The sequence below is a fragment of the Opisthorchis viverrini genome (genome assembly GCF_000715545.1).
Source record: "Opisthorchis viverrini unplaced genomic scaffold opera_v5_81, whole genome shotgun sequence".
NCBI lineage: Eukaryota > Metazoa > Platyhelminthes > Trematoda > Opisthorchiida > Opisthorchiidae > Opisthorchis > Opisthorchis viverrini.
Window position 1 is genome coordinate 605,024 of NW_008751736.1, and position 22,988 is coordinate 628,011.

Here is a 22,988-nt window from a genome sequence, read left to right on the forward strand (position 1 = left end):
CAAATAATCGGTGAACGAAACTGCGGCAGCTACAACCACTGTACGACGAGTACGCGGTTCTTACAGCTGACAATGATGATGATGATGATGAAGTAGACGTGGTCTCAATTTTTCCTTCAACCTCGTGTACTAACTGAAAACCAAATTTCACTCGAAGAATGAAATACTCTCATTTGCAAAAGGCTTTGGTTTTAACGGTCATCTCTTTGTAAAGTTATTCGGATAAGAGCAAATATTTGGACAGTGCGGCACAACGTCAAACAGCAGCCTTAGGTTCATTATCTGGCTGAGGAGAGTAAAATCAACCAGTTCTCAAGAAATAAGGCTCAAAATAGTGCAAAATTGCTTCTGAATACGGGAATAACTGAGAATACGTCCTCAGTACGTGTGCGAGAAAGAATTTGATTGGTAGTCTGTTCCTACAGACGAAGACGAGGAAAGAGGTAATGAAATATAAAAAAACGTCTTGCTGGTAAGACTGGTAGATTGTCATGACAGCTGCAAAGCTTTTATGCTGCAGACCCATGAGAGTTCTGTCCAAGCAGTAAATCGCTCAAGAATAACTTTGATCTATCGAACCGGACAGGTGCCTTACGTTGAAAAGGGTCAGTAACAACTGCAATAACTATTGGGGCTGTCAGGTTATCGGAGAATTCAAGAAGTCGCTCTCTCTTTGCTGTGTTCTAAGTGACAAAGTTTGGGTGTCAGGCAGCCACATGTTTTAGAAAATCACACGTCTCTATTTGATTATCTAGAAAAACAATAAAGTCGTTTGTACTGTCCTATTTTGTAGGTTTGAGATAAACACCTCGGTTTATGTCGGGCATTTAGACATTCACTCGCCAAACAAAAGAAGATACATCCCACCTTTGTGGGTGGGAGGGTGTCCCTAACTCAGAGGTTTTGCTGTGTACTACAATATCACTGGTTGTTTTCAAATGAGATTTTGTTTCTTAACCGAGGCCAATCTATATTGTAGAACCGAGTGGCAATGTTTAGTCATTCCATCCCTATTCGGAATCATCAGTAGTGCATACCTAACGAAACTCCAATAAAGAGTTAGTTAGTAGTTTGGACACTTCATTACCATGGCAGAATCACACTGGTGGAATTTCCAAGCGTTTTGTGTGTAGTTGAAGGTTAACTTAAAAACCTGCTATGCCGATTATGTGCAGCGTGCTCTAACCTACTACTGCTGGATATCAATGTGAGTAGTCGGTGGGTGCATAGCAGACGGCTGCCGCAAAAGTTTTGAGCGTTCGCCGGAAAAACGTGACCGCGCTGCACCCTCAGAGGAAACCGATTCTCGTTCAAATAAAAGTGCTCGTATGTTGTCAGAATGCTTCTCAGGAAAACACGCTTGTTCTGTGGCACGGAAGTATCAGTGTGAGAAAAATTAGCTGATGATGATTTCGTGGTTAAAAACATGGGGTCACCTATGACATACCGGTGCATACCAGTGCACATTTTACCGTGGTAACCACTTCTTTTACGGAGATGCTACCTTTCAGGGACATTTGCAAACAGTTTATATTTTGGTGCTTCGTTTCGATTGTACACACCAAATGACCATCTGATCCTTATGATTAACAAGTGTTTCGGAACCACTGTTTCCACACAGGTGAACTATCGTATCTTTTTGATCAATACAATATCAACTTGAAGCTCAGTCGCTGGCCGAAACTGATCGAACTCACAGATCGCCAACTGGCACGAGTTCGAAAGCATTCTGGCAGTATTACATGTGAGAAGTTTGAAGAAATGAGTCAAACAATGAAGACAATTTGGAACAGTACGTTCTGATTCTGAGTGGTTCGCCGATCTGAGTGTCCTTGTAAAGTCGTCCTAACTAGTTCCGGCTACCCAAAGTTTCGAAAAAGGCGGTTAGGTGAACAAAACTGCAACCTAGTGAGGACTGTCCATCAGCATAAATCAACCGTGGTTGGGTCTTGTCGTTTTCTGGTCCAGTTGTGTAAACATCCTGTGCGCAAAAGTGTTTTTCCCAGTATGGACCAACTTTATTCAGTCTAGCGAACTACACTCATTTGCAAACTAATTTGGTTTTGTGAGAGACTCACCTGGAACCCAGCTGAATCTCTCGGTTTTGATATTTCCAGGCAACTGAATGTGCTGCACCGGGCCGCCTCATATTTCACTCGCTACGATATTCGAGATATCACGATACATATATATTTTGTAATACACTGCTGTCGCGGAGTTTTCAGCAACCTTATGAGTAGTGCATCACAAAAATATTTATTCCTTCTAGTTTGGATATGTTCTCCATAAGTGGCAGTTTGTAGTATTTGCTCAAAACAAGCGCTGGGCCGACCGTTCTTTGCAAGCAGGACATTTGGACTGAAAAGTTAAACCCTATTGGTCCTCAGTATGGTTGGTTTCTCGCGGTTTACAACAGTATAAGAAAGTAGTGCTGAGCCGTATGTGGTTATAGCCTAAGTTGGCATTCTGCGATCACATTAGTTTACAAATGAGTACCTTTTGTGGAAAACTGGATCCGCTTTTTGAGGGATTGTGCACACCGTTTAATTAGCTTGGTTTACCTACTTGATTAGTTTCCGGAGATGAATCACTGGACTACTAAATGAGCTCCTGACGAAAGTATTTCAGGTTACGCTGGCTTGGTCACGTACTCCGTTGCCACGGACTTCCTCAAAGGTTTCTTTTGGCACACCCATGCAGAGGGGGGCACAAGCCAGGGGAGATCAAACAATAAGTTGGAAGCAAAGTATGAGAGCCAGTACGAGCAAACTCAGCTGCGCTAGTCATTGTCATCGGTCTGGGTGGGGTCCCCGAGAGGGGAAACACCAATGGTTAGAGGGATTATCGGACGTGGCCTACTGGCGCCCTCAACGGTGCTTGTGCATCCGAACTAGTGCCTCCTTTCCCAATCTCCCCACTTGAAAACCCACTGACAACCTCGTATTTAGTCGTCAACTATGTCAGCTGCTCCCTCCAATGGGTACCTATCTACCGCATCTCCGGAAATCATTGGCGTAAGAAAAATGTGGTACTGTACGACAAGTAAATGGTTCTCACAGCTGATAATGATGATGATGATGATGATGATGATGATGATGATGATGATGATGATTACAATAGCATCTTTCTCCACCAAGTTGTGTCTCGATCTTAAATTTCCACCACACGGTTTACTATGCGCTTACCATAATCCGAGCGAAGTATGAAAGCCATTACCAGCAAACTCAGCTGCGCTGGTCATTGCCGTCTTCCTTGATGGGGACCCCGAGACGGGCCACATCAATGATTAGAGACATTGTCAGACATAGCCCAGTCGCGCCCTTATTGGTGCTCGTGCTTCCAAGCTATTGCCTTCAATGCATAGCCCCAAGTCATCGCTGAGCGAAAGTCATCGCTGAACGAAACCACGGCAGCTACAACCACCGTACGACGAGTACGCGGTTATTACAGCTGATGAATCCGAGCCCGGGTCTCCCGTACCTTGTCAACAATCTGATTGCGCTGTCAGAGAAATATGTGAACGGGGTATGTCGTTGCTTCCCCAACCAGCGTTGTCTTCATACCAGCAGTATGCGCGCTGGTAAGCCGCCATCTGGCTTTATCCGATGGAAAAAACGCAGACAATACAGCTTCCCAGGCATCCTTAGATCAGCGTATTAACTCACGCTCCATCAGTGTGGAATAACTCCGGATGGGATTTATAGACGATTACTTAGTGTCAACTTTGCCACCGAATTTGTTGGCCGACATCAGGGGTATTTATCACTAAAAGAATAAAGACAAGACTGAAAAGCATAAGCTCAGAGAGGAAATCAAATATCCAACAGATTGTAACAGATTGGAAACCGTGTAACAGAGCGATTCAGCCTGAAGACTCACACAAACTTGCCTTCAACTCCAACTTTACCCGGTGTTCTCGAGGCCTCCATCAAAAAGCTCATAGGGTTGACATAAGGGTGACAGAAACTCGGGGACTGCGTCTACCGGATGAGCCAGCTCCAAGAAGGGCGAAACCGGTCGTGGGCTGTCGAAGAGCTTTCGGCAACCTTGTGAGTAGTTTCCTTTATGAAAATATACCGCGATATCTCGAATATCGTGCCAACTGAAACATGAGGCAGTCTGTGTGCGGCACATTCAGTTGTAGAATATCATAAATGAGAGATTCATTTGAGTCTCTCGTGAAAACCAAATTGATTTGCAAATGAGTGCGTTCCTCGAAGATCAAAAGCAGTTTCAAAAGCCACTGACCAATCCGAAGGAATCTGTTATGGGAGGAAAAAGCGCACTGAATTCACCGAAGACAAACAAGTCGATTCACGTTACCAAAGCGCCCAACGATTGTCATGTGTCAAATGGGCTATGAAGACAGAGTGTCCGAACATACACCATTGAGTCCTTACGGGGAAGTCGAACCGCGGAAGGAAGGTTAAAGTCTGGACAAAGCAAAAGTATGGGTTAACAAGTACCCAAATTCGGTCAAGCACGGTTGTATTCATTTTCTCTGGAGTACCATAGATCCGGAGGATTCTCTGGGTTGTGAAAATGCGTAAAATCAGACATTAAGAGTCTCATCTTGAACCATATAATCAGCTTGTGGTTATTCAGTTGGATTACTCATTTGCTCCCGGTGTGCCCAGTCAGTGACGATGAAGCGGTAATCAGCTTTGATGCAACAGCTGTTTACGATACTGTCCCAAATGTCAGTAGTTTTTCACTTCTGTGTGTGCTGATATGTGTCTGGTTTAGAAAACATTATCTCTGTTGCCATTACTAGTGAAAGGAAGGAGGCCTTTGCTGCGGAGCTATTTATTGGAAAACACTTAATGAACAGTTACAGACGGGGAAGCAACACTCTCATATGCATCGTGTTTATAAAAACTGAATATCCATCTTCTTGAACGCGTCTTCCTGAAATGTCCTGGATACTCAAATGTAAATGACTGCTGCAAAGCAATTCCATAAATTCTGTAATAAATCTCACTTTTCAATAGACGCGAAGCCGACCCACGTGAAAACACTACTCGTGTGCCTCATCAGTAGTATCCAACGTTACACAAGTAGTGTTGAATTATATCTACCCTTAGGTCACAGTCAACAGTACAATGAACAGACAAACTGACCGATGGTGTCGCTATGGGCTCTCCGGCATAACCTATGGTGGTTAAACTTTTCTTGAATCTTGTTGAATCTAAGGCCTATTTATGATGCACCAGGCTGAAAGAAAAGAAGAAAGAGCTTTTTTAAACCGCTTGAACTAAAAATGCAGTTACGTAAGATTCTTTATGGAAAGTGAGTGTGAACACAAAGCTGTAAGCTTCCTGGACTTCACACATGCAGAGAGGTACTTGGATTGTGATTCTTCACATCCACACTACGTCAAACGCGCCGTTGTCAGATCTTTGTAAATCGTGTCAAGACACTATGCTATAGCAGTAAATGAACTGATACGACTCACCAGAGTAGTGCATCGAAGAAATACCCCGTGATTCCCATATGATGTACGACATACCGCTCAGTTGCTTTCTAGTAAAATCCGAGACGAAATTAGGCCACAATTCCAAAGCTTGTGAAAGGGAGAAGACCTTCGCTGTGGTGTTATTTATTAGAAAAGTTATAGACTATTGGACGGGGAAGCAAAACTCTCACTTGCATCTTATCTACAAAAACTGAACATCCATCTTCTTTTGAACATGTCTTCCTGAAGCTTCCTGTTATTCATTGACTGTTGCTCAAATCCAAGCAAATGTCACAAAGCGGCTCCACAAATTCCGCAATAGATCTCCCTTTTCCAAGAGACGCAAAGCGAATTTACAAGAAGAAACCATGCTACTCGCACGCCTCTCCATCAGTAGTATAACCGTTTGCCCACCATCGATTTTCATGCGCCTCCGTCAGATCGGCTTCGGCAGCGGGTCTAGTCAGCCGCTCTTCGGGTGTATCATGCCACTTACGAAGCTGCGTCCCATTTACTCTTTTCGATCCCTGACCATCTTGAATTGTACAGAGTTTTTTCCAACCACAAGTTTGCCTTTATTCACTATGCTTCAGTGTATCTACGATCCCAGTATCGTACCGCAGCCTACGTTGCTGTGCAGGTTTTACAGCAGGTGGACACATGGACGGATAGCAAGCCGAATGCGATGAAATGGCGCTTTGAAGCTGACTTGTGCCACCTCATCGGACTGTGCCTGGATGGACTGGGGAAATACAGGGCCGCTCTGGCGTTCTTTCAAATGGATGCACGTCTTGCAGAATATGCGTAAGTGCTGACTGCATAAACATGTTTGTGCTCACTATGAATAAATATATCTTAATTAGGAAACAAATTTGTGCCATACAGAGGGAGATGTGTCACGGTAGGTTTAGTCTTTGTGGAAGAATTCCGACGCTGATTTTTCGATCGCGAATCCTCGGAGGGGAACAAGATTTACAGCATGATATTTCAAAATGCTTCACGAGAGAACACATCACTAGGTGGTAGAGCCTAATATCACTCCATTGAGGAATCTGGAAAGATTGAGCTGGAAGTTAGCAGTCCAAAATTTGTCTTTACAGCTTTACACCAAAGCTTTTTTTTGTTGCAAATTCCTTTACTTTTCGACTCTTCAAATGCATCAAGTCAGTTTGATTTCTCTTCGGTCCCTGTGCATCATACGGATAGGTCGTCTTATTTACTATACTTTGAGAAATTCGTCATTTGTGGGGGATTTCTGGTTGTTTGGGGAATCTGGAAGACAAATTATCTCATCGAAAGTCCAATTGTCCCTGAAATGATACCTAAGAGAAGCACTATGCATTGCACTCCTAGAGGTCGTTAGGAAAAAGTACATTTACCCATGGTTTAGGCAGGTCCACCGCAACTCATCCAGGTCGTCCTTATCACTCTGCTATGATAGGAGTGGAGTGATCACGCAAGATGAAGACAAACTCTCTGAGCTCTAGGTGCTCTGCGGAGGTGGCCAGTGGGTCGAGGACGATGTTCTGGTTGGACCATGCCCTTGACTGTCGTTTTTGGGCAGCGACGCTCCCATTCCTTGGGGACGCAACTACCCGCTAGAAGATGTTCTCCTTGAGGGCAGGATATCTCCACTCTTTTGTGTTATTGCCGCTCAGGTCAGCAACATACAGAATGAGACTAGATGACTAGATGTGGTCTGATAGAGCTGCATAAGTCCCGGCAGACCGGCTGGAGATGAGATTATTTCCCGAATCGGAAAGGCCAGAGCAGCTTTTACCAACAACCGACATCTATGGCGCTGACGTGACGTGAGTTCCTCTGTCAAGGGAAGAGTCTACAGCGCGGTGGGGCGATCCATACTCCTTTATGGATCAGAGACGTGTCCCCTACGCGCAGAGGACATACGGAAGATGTCAGTGTTTGATCATCGGTGTCTCCGAAACATTGGTCAGGTCTGGTGGGAACATCGCATAGGTAATGCCGAGGAAGCGATCGAGAGGTGGACAATGTATGACCTGACAACGAAGTACGAAAACACTAACCAGTAAACTGATTCGGACGGGCAACTGGATGGGGACCCAAGGACTCAAATCACCAGTGGTTATTGACATTAGCGGAAATGGTCCAATCGCGCAGTCGGTGGCGCTCCGGCATCAAAGCTATCGTATTCAATGCGTAGCTACCCAATTTCCGAAAAAAACCTGAGCATGCCTTCGCCTCCAAGGCCTGGTTTTGTATTCCACTTTCCCGTTTTTCGGTGGTCGAAACTGTAGCAACCTGAATCAATGTGCTTATAGCTGATAGATTGATTGATTGAACTGAGAGTTACCCACTCTCTTCAAATTGTTGTCTTCACCTACCCAGTACCAAAATTTAACTCTCATGACTAATGACAGTAGCACTATTTCATCCCCTGAAATTAAGAACCTAATTCTGGAATATCTCGCGTATCTTCTGACGACAACTCACTTTTTAGCGACATTTCCTCGGCCCAAAAGCGTGCTCTGGATAATATCGGCCGTATGTACGCGCAACTTGGTTTCTACAGAGAAGCTCTTGTCTGGTAAGTTCAACTTCCCTCTTCACTGGTCTGTGTTTAGACCGGAGATGATTACTTTATGGTGGACTTGTTTGCTTCTACCTCATCTGGTTGGCGATCAAGATTACAACCGGTAAAGAAATCCACACTCTGTTCGTTTTTTCAGGATTGTGGCCCAAGTAGTTGTGATAAGCAGTTAGTTCCTTACCATTTGGCTACATTCAGCTCTCTGTATGGGCAGTCACTATAAGGTGGACTCGTTTGCATCGGTAACAAAACTGAAATACTCGACGCGATTGAAGTTGGCTCGAATCAGTGGGTAGTAAAGCTTGCTGGGATTCGCGTTCGCATCACTGTCGTACGGACAGTCCTCTCCTTGTTCTGGCGCGTTTATTTTCTGATGAATTCACACCAGAGGAGTGAAGCATTGGACTCGAATTTCCCTATTATTAGAGCCCATCAGCGGTGCGCAGTTTCAGTCATGCCAAAAGTTCAAATCTAGACGTCTGACTCGCGAGGCGATCGCGTTATCAATATTCCACCAGTGCACCCTTGATCCACCGGAATAATCGCTTCTGAACAGGCCATTGTGATCAAACGACATTGACGTGAGCGTGAATTCGGTCGATCCCGCCACTACTTACAACTAGTCCAAAAGTTTTCCAGCAGGTTGCAGGCGCCTGTGGTGCCATGCCAAAATTCAAATCTAGACGTCTGACTCGCGAGGCGATCGCGTTATCAATATTCCACCAGTGCACCCTTGATCCACCGGAATAATCGCTTCTGAACAGGCCATTGTGATCAAACGACATTGACGTGAGCGTGAATTCGGTCGATCCCGCCACTACTTACAACTAGTCCAAAAGTTTTCCAGCAGGTTGCAGGCGCCTGTGGTGCTACTTAACCTGGGAGTCCTGACAGGTGGACCAATCGGTCGACAGGCCAGTCAATGGGTCGTTGTTCAAGCCGTCGAGCCAACCAATCAAATCACTCAAGCGTGAACATGCTCACCTGTTCATACGTAAAAATGTACATGCGTCCAGCAAGCGCAGGTGAATTGCCAGTAAAAAGCTCACCTAGCATGTCAGAAGTGAGGAGTCAAAAGCCAAGCAGGGCCTCCTGTGGACTCACCATAATGATTGCTCCAGGCCAAGGGGGCGATTGTTGAAACTCGTCATCATAAAACCAAGACAGTATGGTCCGCACAGCGTGTCCTACAGCTGATTGTGGTCATAGGTCTGCCTTTAAATTGCACCCCCCACAAGCTGAAAGCCTGTTACAAGCTAATACATCACACTCTGAGTGCATCTGGCAGTATTGCAACAACTGATCAAACTACTACTTTAATAGTTTCAGTAGTAGCCAGATTTGTATTCACGTTATTCTTGTCTTGCCACTATTCTGCCCGCCATTTGGTAAGTGCGTTCCCTCGCACCTTGATGTGAACTCACCAGACTACTCACACCGGTACATGATGAACAGGGATTGTTCAAACGAGTAGTATGTATGCGAATAGAGCATTTTAAACTGTGTTTTAAGCTCATGGGATGCTCATTTAAGAAAAATATGAGCCAATTTTATCAGTCAGGAGACAATACTACCTTTAGCAAACTACCTTTCGCAAGTAGATGGTTATTAAACGAAATTCATGTATGCCTTTTATGTCCGTTAGGGCATCATCAGTCACTTATGAGATCAAATTCACCAGACGCGCAAACTGGTAAGCGGACTCGTGGTCCCAGTCCAACAGTGTTGCTCCAAGTGTCAACAATGGTAAATCTCAGTGAACTCAAGTAGATGGACAATATTACCCCAAGTACCGGGAGATTGCTTGGAACAAACAAGCAAATCGAATAAATTTATGATGTCCGCTTCTTATCACATAGTGAATCAGTCAAAGTGAAGAAAAACGTTTTGGAAATGCAAAGCAAATGTGTGGAGAGAACCTCACTGCGCCTTCGTGAAGGAGCTTGCCCTGAACTGTTCGCATGGTAAACGGTGATTCGCTGACATAATCTCAGCAACGACCGAAGAACCTATCAGAGCTGGTTTAAAACGGCTTCCTTGTGGGCCAGTCAGTCAGTTTATCACCTATAAACCACGTACCAAAGGATTCAGCTGGATCCAGCTGAAAAGGGGATAGCATGAGCGGGGTATAGCCAAGTATTGGGGAGATGGCATGAACAATCAGTTTGGGAAACTGGTGATAGCTTTGATGCGCGAGCTCCACGGGTTGCGTGGTTCAACCAGGTCTGCCACTGTCATTAGCTATTGGTGAGTTGAGTCTCGGGCTGCCCACCCAGGGAGACGGCAGTTGTCGACTCGAATGAGATTGCTGTTTGGTGTCACCATAGTTCGTCGTCGAGCTGTTCTCCTCACGACCACCTCCATTCAGCACTCAGCTGGATCAAGACAGATATGCGAAGCTGACTGTTCAGGAGCGTGCAAAGTACATGCCCTAACCAGCGCTAGATGGGAGACGGGCATGGCGAAATCGAATAGCTACTTTTCTCTCTCCATAGTTCCGAGTCGGCATATAGCATCAGGATCAAATAACTGATGGGCACCCACTATCTTTTGTAGTCAACTGCACAAATCCCAGGATGCACCTCACAACGAGTGACCTGAAGAGTATGAGTGGGCACCGAGACCCCTAAATTGTATAATCTATTTCTTCTTGAAGCACGCTGACGAATCTAGGCCCTCCGGGCTAAACCTTTTCCACATAATAGACTATCTGTTCATGCCTCAAGTTGGTGTGATATGCTCACTTCAATCTCTAATATAGACTGAGTGTTTTTGAACAGGGGATCCTGTGCAGCCTAGTGTATTTCAGATGCCTGATGGACTAGTGTAGTTGCCTAACTTGATCAAAGCTTATGTTAAGTTCTGGAATACCCAAGATCGACATGTGTTCCTAGTAGCCTTTTTACACTAGGAAGACTGTTCCGCACACATATCTTTGTACCTTAATGCCCCCTAATGAGCCCGGTGCGGCAAGTCTCTCCTAAAGTGGCCAGATACATTTGACAGCCTCATTTTCAACGTCACAATAAGTCCCTCTGAACTCACTGTTCTTCACTTCTTCCACCTTTGCACATTTAGCTGGTCTGAGAGACTGAAAACCGACGTGGATGGAGTAGAACTGGCCTGGTTGTTGTACCAGATCTCGTTGGCCTACACAATGTTGGACAATTTGGACGAAGCTTTACGACACTGTCGAACTTGTGTCCGGGTGGCCGAATCAATTGACTCCTTGAACTGGGCACTAAGTGGACACTTACTTCTCGCAACAATCCTGGGTAAGAGACAAATGATTTAGCTAGCTGATTGATATGGAGAGTTTCAAGGGAAGCGCTTTATTCGCTAGAGTCGATAGAATCAGAGTGTTGGCACCAATCCGTTGATGTTGTATGCGTTTGTCCTCGGTTTGGATTCCGTCTGGGACCCTGCTTTACTGTCAAGTGTTATATATGACATTCTGAATTTTTTGCCAATCTCGAATTCGACCGCTGGATTGATACCTTTTGTTTCATTCATTCAGCTCTCAGTGCATGTCGCGAAGACGGTAATACGCGACAACTTCGAGCAAGTTTAATGTCCTTGGAGGAAGCCTACAAATTTGCGCTCCGCACCAATCGCGTTGGCGTCATCAACCCTGTGGTACAGATCATTCGGACGGTCTACCAAATGATTCCGAATAATAGTGGTAAGATTTTAATCCCATGCAAGGACCTCTTGACACTTTTAGATCAATATATGGATTGCTGACTAGCGAACGAACTTGGCTGAGTGTGTACAGCAGTGAAGCATCGGTGTTGAACACTGATGTCATGCTGTCGATGATGATGATGATGATGATGATGATGATGATGATGATGATGATGATAATGTGAGTGTGGGGTCCGGAGCAGAGGAGCCTAAAATCAGAGCTCCACATATCTAATCTCTCCCCCTAATAAGCCCTAATAAAAACTGAAAATTCTCGGAACTCGAGTAGATATATGGTAAATTGGCTTCTGATGAACAGACTTTGTTTACCTCGCAGTGTCACATTCTTGTGCTTCCCCATGGATGCATCCATTTACTTTTGTCTTTACTTTGGTCACAAAATCAATTTCTACTTGTGTAGTTTTTGCAAAAATAACCTATTTCGTAAATCAAGTTCGGGTTTGGAATTAGTATTTGAGTAGGGTACACATGTGGTACAAACATATGCACTGGTTTGAAGGGACTACCCTTTAAATTTGAGGGGATGGGTGATATTGAGCTCAATTTTTACCGGCAAAGCTCTCAGTTTATTGAGATTCGTTCTCCCCTCACTGATTCTGACTTGAAAAGTGTACCTCACAACCAGTGACTTAACAATCACTCCGTTTTCAAGCACAGAGCCCCCTTAAAGTTCTACTGTATTCCTATCGTTCTAAGGAAACTGACAGTTGAAGGTCACCATCATCATCATCGACAGCATGACATCAGTGTTCTACACCATGGTTTATTTGAAAGTCTTATTGTAAAGAAAAAAGAGGGAGAGACTTAGTGCCAGATTACCACAAACATTCCGAGGGTGCATACACTCCAGACACTCAGTCAGGCGATTTGGACACATTCTTCAATGGAAGTACCTCTTGCACAACCGAAAACGCACTTTCTAACTGCCTCGTTATGGATACGTCGACAACAACTGACACGAGATATGGTTCTGAGACAACGATTGTCGAACACCTGAAGACGTCTCAGTTCCGCTGCTCGAATAGGCCGAGTCTCACAGCCATACAACAAAACAGCAAAAACAACAAAAATAGCTTGATACACACGCCCCTTCATATTCAGGGATAAACCATTCTGACGCCATAGGTATCTCAAATTAGCAAACACGGCCCGAGGCTTGCAGATTCGTGCATTCACCTAATATGTCACACTACATATTTAAAATTTCCTCTTAAATGCTTATTTTTTTTAAATTTCAGATAACGATCTCTTGGAATCGTGTTGGTCCTCAAGTTTGCTGAACCTGCTTCAGCAAGATACAACAAATCGGACGCAATGTAAGATTAGTTTGCCTTTAGAACAAATTCCTTTGGAAAATTGCATCAGGATTTGTTCTTGATTAGTTTGAATTATGTCTTGTGCTGAAATTGTTTATTTTTTCACCTGTGAAACAATTTACAGAGGAATCCGAGCTCTTCATCCTCGATGGCTGTAAGTGGCGCCTCGGGACACTGGAAGCAATATCATTTTGGTCGCCACATACTACGTCAGCCATTGGCGATTACCGAAAGGAACATTGTGAGCAAACTATCGAATCCAGTAGATCCAGTAATATCGAGGCACTGGCTACAGGCCTGTGCTCGAAGAGCGATAAATCCATTCGGCTGAGATGGTGACTGCAGTTCAACGGTTTCCATACATGACTGGCGTCTGTAAAACCGATATTTCACACCAGCTCCAGATATTTACGGGTTGCTCAATACACACGTAATCATCATGACAAAGCTGATTTGCTGAACCATTCCAGTATCGGTACTGTAACAGAAAGTCCTTAAAGAATACGCTTCCAATCAATCCTTTCCCGCGTGGTTCAAACCCGACCTCTGACTCTCTACTTCCCCTGTCTAGGCTTGAGAAAGCTGGCAGTATCATAGCCTTCGTGCTTCCTTTGGGTGGCATGGCAGCTAGGCACCGAAAGGGTGTTATGTGGGAGATATGATCCGGTGTGTGCTATCCCCACAGGACGTTTGAAGACCAGCCCATAAATTCAACAATCTTTCTACGTGCAGAGGTGGACGATGATATGCTGGACAGTCGAGAGATTACGTATTACGTACTCGCTCTTATCGACTAGGTTGTCCAAAAGGAAATATTTTTCTTTAACCCCAAATCCCTAGTGTCAGGCACTCAAAGGGTGTTTGTTGTCTTTTGGTCCGTTTTTACTTTGACGGTTCGTAAAACCTACGCAAACAGCCCTACAATCACCGATGAGGGCGGCGATGGCACATTTTTTGTCGCTTTGCAGACGTAAAAGAAGTTAGACCTCATCAGGTGTGGATCGTACATCCACGCAAAGAGCTCTAGTTATGTAGTCAGTTGAGTCGCCCTTTAGACGAAGCATCAAGAGGCGTTTTTCGGGTCCTGTATTTTTTTATGCGGGCCAAACTGATCGGAGTGGCCGTCTGTCCATAAACGATTTCTGATTACATAGCCTAGCCTGCTTAATCTAATAAACTTTTTCGATGGGTTTATCGATTTTTACAGCCAGCAATCCATTCGGAACGGAGTCCTGATCAGTCAGCTTTTTTTTTAAATTTTTAATATGATGGATGTACTGGGAGTACTACATTGTGATGACCATAATACAAATCAGAATGTGTATGCACTAGTAAAAGTTTTTAGCATGGTTGACAGTGGTGGGTTGCAACACGTATAAAAGCAAATACAATGCGGAAATGGGAGCAAGTCAAAAAAGGGAACTTATCGTCTGTGAGAGTTCCTTGGTGAAATTCCGGACGGCGGGAACATGTTCCATAATTGTCCGTGGACGTGTGGAGAGCGGTTGACTTCCTGCCCCCTGCGCGCGCGCGACTCTGTGTGTGCTGACTGTGTTGGGTTTCCCTGTATGTAAGTTCGTTTGCGTGCACGTGGGCGCGTCAGCACATGAGTAGTTGGTACGCTCACTAGACGGTGCAGGCAATCGACGTCTGATGAGACACCTTAATGTGACGTGGTTTTTGAGTACGAAAAAAGACAACCCTCGTGATCCAGTGAGCGACTGTGAGCTGAACAGTCAAGTATGTGGTTGCTGGGGTAGCTACAATTATTCTTAACTCGCACGCCCTCTCAACAAATAGGAAAATACGGTCAGTTTGTCTATGGCACTGGAGACATTCTCGAGTTTTTGTACTGAGGGTAATAGGAATTGTTGGATATGGTGGTAACAGGTAGCCATTCCGTTTCTTTGTTGGTAAAATGGAAGTGTACACTCTGGATGACCTCTGCCAGTTCATCAGTTGAAAGATATCTAGTGCCAATTTTGAGGTAGAAGCCCTCAGAAGATATTGATAAACCGGCTGTCCTGTGAAGGCATGGTTTCACGACTGCAGTTAGTCTGTTGTTGAAAATTGACAATGTGGAAAGTGTCATGTTATACGGAGGACAGCCGTCTTTAATAACCGAACACCACATCATTTGGTCGGATGTCACGTGCAGGGCATGGGCTAAACGAAGGCATGCCCTGATTGGTCAGAATGCCAGCCAATCCGAGTCAAGCACCTGTGACTCGACGCTTCTAGCCCCCTCACAGAGATTCTGGCACGACCTTGTGGAACACTCTGTGACTACCCTATAAATACAGTTGTAATAATCTTCCTTCGTCTCCATAAGGAGCTGTGTAGAGCTACCGTGCCTTTTGATATACCACAGTGGGTGGAGCAGAAAGCCAAAGGACCGGTACAGAGTTGCACCATCGTCCACCAAGTCACAACACATGTTGAATGCCTTCCTAAAGACCCTGTAATGTGACAAATAGTACATGTCATAGCAACGGCCGACTCAGTTGGGTGTCCTGTTTCATGGATTCCACATAAACCTAGTATAGTTGAAGTCGTGAAGTATAGTCGTGAAGGCAAATACCTAATCGATAAATTTTTCGAACAAGTATTCAGTCGAACTTCAGTTGATTTGATTTGATCCTTTAAGATTACATTGAAACTTGCTCTCACCCTCGATTCGATCGAAATCGCATGATTCGATTTGATCCTTTAAGAATACATTGAAACTTGCTCTCACCCTCGATTCGCGCAATCCCCTTTGATGTACGATCTATTTTTTATCAACAAAGACAATTCCCGAATTCCGCAATTGACTTTCAAATGTTCATTTCCCTGCATGTATCAAGATGCGCACAGCTGATCAGGTCCTCGTTATTCATTCGGCATTTTAGAGGAGAGGCTACTTCGAGCTACACGAATTAGGAGTTCACAGGCTATCAGACACGAAAATAAAAGCCTCACTAGCGCAAAGTTTGTAAAAAGCCAAAATCCTGAAGCATCCTCTTGAATTTTCCTGGGCGTTGTCTGAGTAATAAAAAAATGACCAACGAATACTAAAAAACGGTTCGGTAAGTCCTAAATCAGCTTTCCATCAGATGCACAGACGACGCTTGGTCGGACACCACTCGCACGTTTCGTTAGTAATATAAACCGTTACACTGGTAACATGAGTGTGCTAGCGCTGCACACGGTCCTCGACAGACATTGGAACTAGAACACGCATGAGAATATCTATCTATTCGAATATCTTTGCGGCGTACACAAAAAACTCGTTGCTCATCATACTATTTGTGGGAGGTGAACATCAAACTGACACAGCAAAGTTTTCTGATGATAGTTTTCATGGTTTGAAATCTCCCTAACCACTGATATTTATCCACTTTCAGTCAATATGAAGGCTTTAAGAGATATGCTGCTACAAGGCGCTCAATCCAACTTTGACTGGGGGGATCGGACCAAGGCCTCAAATGTGAATCGAAACGACTGACTAGCTGGAATGTATCAACGAAGGTATCAGCGAACGAGGAGAGAGATGAACTCACACAGGCATGTAAAATTTTGATGCTCATCAAGACTTTGTCAATAGCAGTCTTGTCAAAAGCGCGTGCATTGTTTTTGTCATTTACCGTACTCGATTACTCACCAGAAAGGCAGTGAGAATGATGGCAGAAAACTAAGCGGCACGAGTGTGCTCGGGATGGCTCAGTATTTAAAGCGCGATGTTCTTCAACTGAATGTATTGCACAGAGCGGTGCGGTGTTTCAGTTGGGGACTAAATCTACATGGAAGCGGCTCAATGGTGAGAGCACAAATTTACTGACAGGAAGGTCTGTGACTGAAACCCGATCTCTTCATCTTGACTTCTCCTGTCTAGGTTTGGACAACCTGGCAGCACCTCATTCCACTTGCTTCCTAAGGGTGGCATGACAGTTAGACACCGAAAGGGTATTGCAGCTAAACGATTATCTCTTATTTTACCTGAAGAGCCTCAAAAACTGGTCACTGGCTAGTACATCTGCTGATTCGCCAATCTGTGGTATCTGCTGCTGACCCGTTGTAGTGCCTAATGCGGCAAAAAAGACTCACGGAAAGGAACAGAACAGCTATATCTCGAACAAGCGAGTGCGAGAGTGTGAGTGCATGCGAGTGCAAGCTATTTATTGGAGGGAAACTGGCTGAACTTGGTCCAATGCTGGCGCACACGGTCTGGCTTGGGTACGAGGCTGCGACGCGCTGCATATTGCGGGGACGTTGTCTGAACTTGATCAACGCTGACTTGCGCTGTTCGGGTTTGATGCAGGGCTGTAAAGCGCTGCATATGGAGGGGGCGTTGACTATCTGGTCAGCATCTAGCGGAGCTGAGGGTCTGAGTAGATTTCGGGCATGCAGTGGTTGCTTTCAGGGAGCTGACCTTCCTGATCCTGGCGATCGAAGAGTATTCGGCAGCCTCAATGCTAGTGTTTCGTTAATAAAAAGACGGAACACATCGCTAGAATGCAAAATTCAAACGTACGTTGTATGAATGAAAAGAGATTCCTTCGCATCAACTCAAATCTCCGCTCATTGATGGGTGTTCTACTCTGAGCTGATAAATACGCATTCTCCGCCCCATATTGTGCAAGTGAACTAAAGAAATGCTCAGCCACACATCTGTCCGGCGAATCAGAAGTTGACGCCATTGAGGGGGCCGTTAGGGGCTCAATGTATGACTTTATTAGTGCACTGTTGATGACGACCATAATACAACTCAGAAGGTATATGAACTAATAACAGTTTTTAATGTGGTTGACAGTAGTTTGCAGAAGCAATTTGTAGCGTGTATAAAATAAAGGTAATATAAGATGTGGAGCAAGTCAAAAGGGAACTTATCGTATGTGAGAGTGCCTTGGTAAAAGTCCGGACTGCGGAAACGTGTTTTCTCCTCAGTATTGCTTCTACACGTGTTCCATAGTTGTCCGTGGACTTGTGGAGAACGGTTGACTTTCTGCGCGAGTTTGTGTGTGCTGACTGTGTTGGGTTTCCCTGTATGTAGTTTCGTTTGCGTGCACGTGGGCGCGTCAGCACATGAGTAGTTGGTACGCTCACTAGACGGTGCAGACGCATGAGAATATCTATCTATTCGAATATCTTTGCGGCGTACACAAAAAACTCGTTGCTCATCATACTATTTGTGGGAGGTGAACATCAAACTGACACAGCAAAGTTTTCTGATGATAGTTTTTATGGTTTGAAATCTCCCTAACCACTGATATTTATCCACTTTCAGTCAATATGAAGGCTTTAAGAGACATGCTGCTACAAGGCGCTCAATCCAACTTTGACTGGGGGGATCGGACCAAGGCCTCAAATGTGAATCGAAACGACTGACTAGCTGGAATGTATCAACGAAGGTATCAGCGAACGAGGAGAGAGATGAACTCACACAGGCATGTAAAATTTTGATGCTCATCAAGACTTTGTCAATAGCAGTCTTGTCAAAAGCGCGTGCATTGTTTTTGTCATTTACCGTACTCGATTACTCACCAGAAAGGCAGTGAGAATGATGGCAGAAAACTAAGCGGCACGAGTGTGCTCGGGATGGCTCAGTATTTAAAGCGCGATGTTCTTCAACTGAATGTATTGCACAGAGCGGTGCGGTGTTTCAGTTGGGGACTAAATCTACATGGAAGCGGCTCAATGGTGAGAGCACAAATTTACTGACAGGAAGGTCTGTGACTGAAACCCGATCTCTTCATCTTGACTTCTCCTGTCTAGGTTTGGACAACCTGGCAGCACCTCATTCCACTTGCTTCCTAAGGGTGGCATGACAGTTAGACACCGAAAGGGTATTGCAGCTAAACGATTATCTCTTATTTTACCTGAAGAGCCTCAAAAACTGGTCACTGGCTAGTACATCTGCTGATTCGCCAATCTGTGGTATCTGCTGCTGACCCGTTGTAGTGCCTAATGCGGCAAAAAAGACTCACGGAAAGGAACAGAACAGCTATATCTCGAACAAGCGAGTGCGAGAGTGTGAGTGCATGCGAGTGCAAGCTATTTATTGGAGGGAAACTGGCTGAACGTGGTCCAATGCTGGCGCACGGTCTGGCTTGGGTACGAGGCTGCGACGCGCTGCATATTGCGGGGACGTTGTCTGAACTTGATCAACGCTGACTTGCGCTGTTCGGGTTTGATGCAGGGCTGTAAAGCGCTGCATATGGAGGGGGCGTTGACTATCTGGTCAGCATCTAGCGGAGCTGAGGGTCTGAGTAGATTTCGGGCATGCAGTGGTTGCTTTCAGGGAGCTGACCTTCCTGATCCTGGCGATCGAAGAGTATTCGGCAGCCTCAATGCTAGTGTTTCGTTAATAAAAAGACGGAACACATCGCTAGAATGCAAAATTCAAACGTACGTTGTATGAATGAAAAGAGATTCCTTCGCATCAACTCAAATCTCCGCTCATTGATGGGTGTTCTACTCTGAGCTGATAAATACGCATTCTCCGCCCCATATTGTGCAAGTGAACTAAAGAAATGCTCAGCCACACATCTGTCCGGCGAATCAGAAGTTGACGCCATTGAGGGGCCGTTAGTGGGCTCAATGTATGACTTTATTAGTGCACTGTTGATGACGACCATAATACAACTCAGAAGGTATATGAACTAATAACAGTCTTTACTGTGGTTGACAGTAGTTTGCAGAAGCAATTTGTAGCGTGTATAAAATAAAGGTAATATAAGATGTGGAGCAAGTCAAAAGGGAACTTATCGTATGTGAGAGTGCCTTGGTAAAAGTCCGGACTGCGGAAACGTGTTTTCTCCTCAGTATTGCTTCTACACGTGTTCCATAGTTGTCCGTGGACTTGTGGAGAACGGTTGACTTTCTGCGCGAGTTTGTGTGTGCTGACTGTGTTGGGTTTCCCTGTATGTAGTTTCGTTTGCGTGCACGTGGGCGCGTCAGCACATGAGTAGTTGGTACGCTCACTAGACGGTGCAGACAATCGACGTCTGATGGGACACCTTAATGTGACGTGGTTTTTTAGTATGAAAAAAGACAAGCCTCGTGATCTAGTGATCGATTGTGAGCTGAACAGTCAAGTATGTGGGTGACAGGGTAGCTACAACTTCCACAGCCAATAACCCACCGCTATGCACCACTACGCTCTCCAATAACGCACTGATGATGTGTCGTTTGCAGTCCAATTGCCCAGCTCAGTGAACAAGCCAACGACCACAATTAAAAGACGTTGATGCTCTCCGGACACCCAAAGTGGGATCTGTCGAATCTTGACAATGCAAAGTCCAAGTGCATGTGGAACAGACGGAAAGATATGTCTAAGAATAGGTTCGATCTACAGGTCTTCCACTTACCGATCTCGTTCCTTTCCAAATCAGCAACCAAGGAATCAACCACTCTCTGTTTTCATTTCCAAGGAAATCAGTGATCACCATCTTGAACTACGTCCATAGTTTTCAGGGAAACAATGAGAAAGATATACCATGAACTCAGTGTCCTGTTTGAAACTTCAATCAAACCGGATCAGTTGAAGAGACGAATGTAAACTTTTGGTGATGCACAATCATTATCCGAGCAGAAGCGTCTATAACTCACAAGTTAGTCAACATCTAGCCAAGCTGGCTAACGAATTTCATAAACTTACCACCTGGTGCGAAGTGAATACCTCTTTCCAATCGTCATCATCATCGACGGCACGATTCAGTGCTCAACAGTAATGCTTCGCTGCCGTACGTCCATGATTTATTTGAAAAACTTACTGTGAAGAAAAGAATAAGGGTGGACTGGGAAGTGCTAGCTTACCACTATCGTTCCGAGGTGCCTAAACTTCCAGAGTTAGTTGTAAGTAACTTAGTTGTACATGGGCTGGGATACTGTCAGGGCGCTCACACCTAGACAGGAGGACGATTGGGGTCCTCAACCAAAGCTCAAAAGGCTCGAAAGCCAAACTGAAGGGCAGCGGAGTTTCGCGGGAAATGCAAATGCATTACCTTTTCTACGGAACAAGTCGCCACATGTTCCAACCCCCAACCTGGAAGACCAGGAGACTGTGTTTGTCAGACCTTTACCCATGGACCAAATTAGTATGAGAGACTCTGTGAGTACCGCGGGGACACCCCCCTCCCATGTAGCTCAACGAGTCCCCGAGGCACGCAAGCCGCCACACCCCAGTAAGGTCCAGTCTCTGCGCAAAGTACCATACCTTCCCAAAGCCATCCAACTGGCTCCTGAATTCTAACTCGCATCTACATTTTAAACTGTTTATACTCCACCTATCAGTTTTAACGAACGGCGTCTTTTAGAGGCACGGTCATCTTCAATGGCAGTAGGCCAGCAGTAAGCAGATCCTTTAGTGGAAAACGATCAGAAGGGGGGAAATGGGGAATCGACTTAGAGAGGCTTATTTTTCTTTGGCAAAAACGACCGAAAATGGTGAACCCACATCCAGCGGGAGTGAACCAAGTTGCCTTAAGGAAAGTTCCGAATGAAGCCACAGCAACCGATGATCATCACAACCATAGCCTGTCTACAAGTGAGACGTGACTTTGGTTCCTGAGCTTAGTATTATGTCACATTCCGTAGAGTTTACGTACACAAAACTAAAGTGGTCCTCATCCAATAGTTTGTCTTTTCATTGTCCGCTGCTAGGTTACAGCAGTCCGCTTTTGCTATGTATGTCATATTCCGTAGAGTTTACGTACACAAAACCAAAGTGGACCTCATCCAGTAGTTTGTCTTTTCACTGTCCGTTGCTAGGTTACAGCAGTCCGCTTTTGCTATCGCACGCCAAATGAAGAGTTGCGCATGAGCCATGTCACAAAACTCTGAAACCACTTAAAAGAACAACTAAATTGTACTCACGATTGTCAGATTTTTCACGGCAACATTTTGAATGATAATACAACATATTTTGAGTTTTTTTATCAGCCACTTTCGAGTTTGATGTACTAACACAAATACGGAAATAAATAGAAATTTCGATGAAGAGGCTTTGAAACACAAAAATGGAACAAGCTAGAAATTATGTTTTCATAAAGGAAACTACTCACAAGGTTGCTGAAAACTCTTCGACAGCACACGACCGGTTTCGCCCTTCTTGGGGCTCATCAGGTAGGCGCAGTCCCCGAGTTCCCGTCAACCTTATGTTCTACTTGAACCCTAATTGGACTGTTTCCGGGAAATACACTCATTTGCAAATCAATTTGGTTTTCACGAGAGACTCAACTGAATCTCTCGTTTATGGTGTCCTCCAGCTGAATGTGCTGCACACAGGCTGCCTCATGATTCAGTTGGCACGATATTCGAGATATCGCAGTATATTTTCATAAAGGAAACTACTCACAAGTTGGAAGTTACTTACGAAGATGTAAATCGTCCAGTCAGACGTCTACGAAATTCACGCTGTTTGATTTAAAACGATGACTGATGGTTGTTTGGAAAACAAATTTCAAATTTCTTCATAGACACAATGCACTACTCACAAAGTTGCTCAAAGCTCCTAGCCTACCTGATAAGACCCAAAAAGGTGAAATTAGTCGTGGGCTCTCGAACAGTTATCAGCAACCTTACGAGTAGTGCATCACGACTATGTATAGCGATATCTCGAATGCCATACAAACGGAAAATGAGGTCCCCTGGTTCACTACATTCAGATGGTTGATAACATCAAAAACGAGAGATTCGACTGTATTCCAGGTGAGTCTTTTCCCGTCAGAACCAAATTCGCATGCAAGTGTGTATGTTTAAAAATTCATTTGTATAAGCCATCGTAATGCTTTGTGCATTTTTTCTCGAAATGACGCTGTGGAACTTTTAAATTAACCCATGAGATGCTTCTCTATGTGTCAAGTAACGCTATCAGGAAGGTCAGCTTCCTGAAAGTGACCGCTGAACGCCCGGAATCTACCGAGACTCTCAGCTCCGCAAGGTGTTGACCAGACAGACAACG

At 44.8% G+C, this 22,988-nt stretch overlaps 1 protein-coding gene across 1 annotated transcript in view; it reads left to right on the forward strand.

Moving 5' to 3' along the window:
• The window catches only part of T265_04700 (hypothetical protein), a gene marked incomplete at both ends in the record, with an annotated part of 41,796 nt that overhangs the window by 9,769 nt on the left and 9,039 nt on the right, over window positions 1-22,988 (forward strand). The window contains 8 exons of the mRNA XM_009169504.1: window positions 1,622-1,792; window positions 6,049-6,259; window positions 7,935-8,021; window positions 11,103-11,299; window positions 11,542-11,706; window positions 12,968-13,045; window positions 16,432-16,514; window positions 20,895-21,233. Of these exons, the coding sequence (XP_009167768.1) occupies window positions 1,622-1,792; window positions 6,049-6,259; window positions 7,935-8,021; window positions 11,103-11,299; window positions 11,542-11,706; window positions 12,968-13,045; window positions 16,432-16,514; window positions 20,895-21,233 (1,331 nt within the window). The remainder of the gene's footprint in view (window positions 1-1,621; window positions 1,793-6,048; window positions 6,260-7,934; window positions 8,022-11,102; window positions 11,300-11,541; window positions 11,707-12,967; window positions 13,046-16,431; window positions 16,515-20,894; window positions 21,234-22,988) is intronic.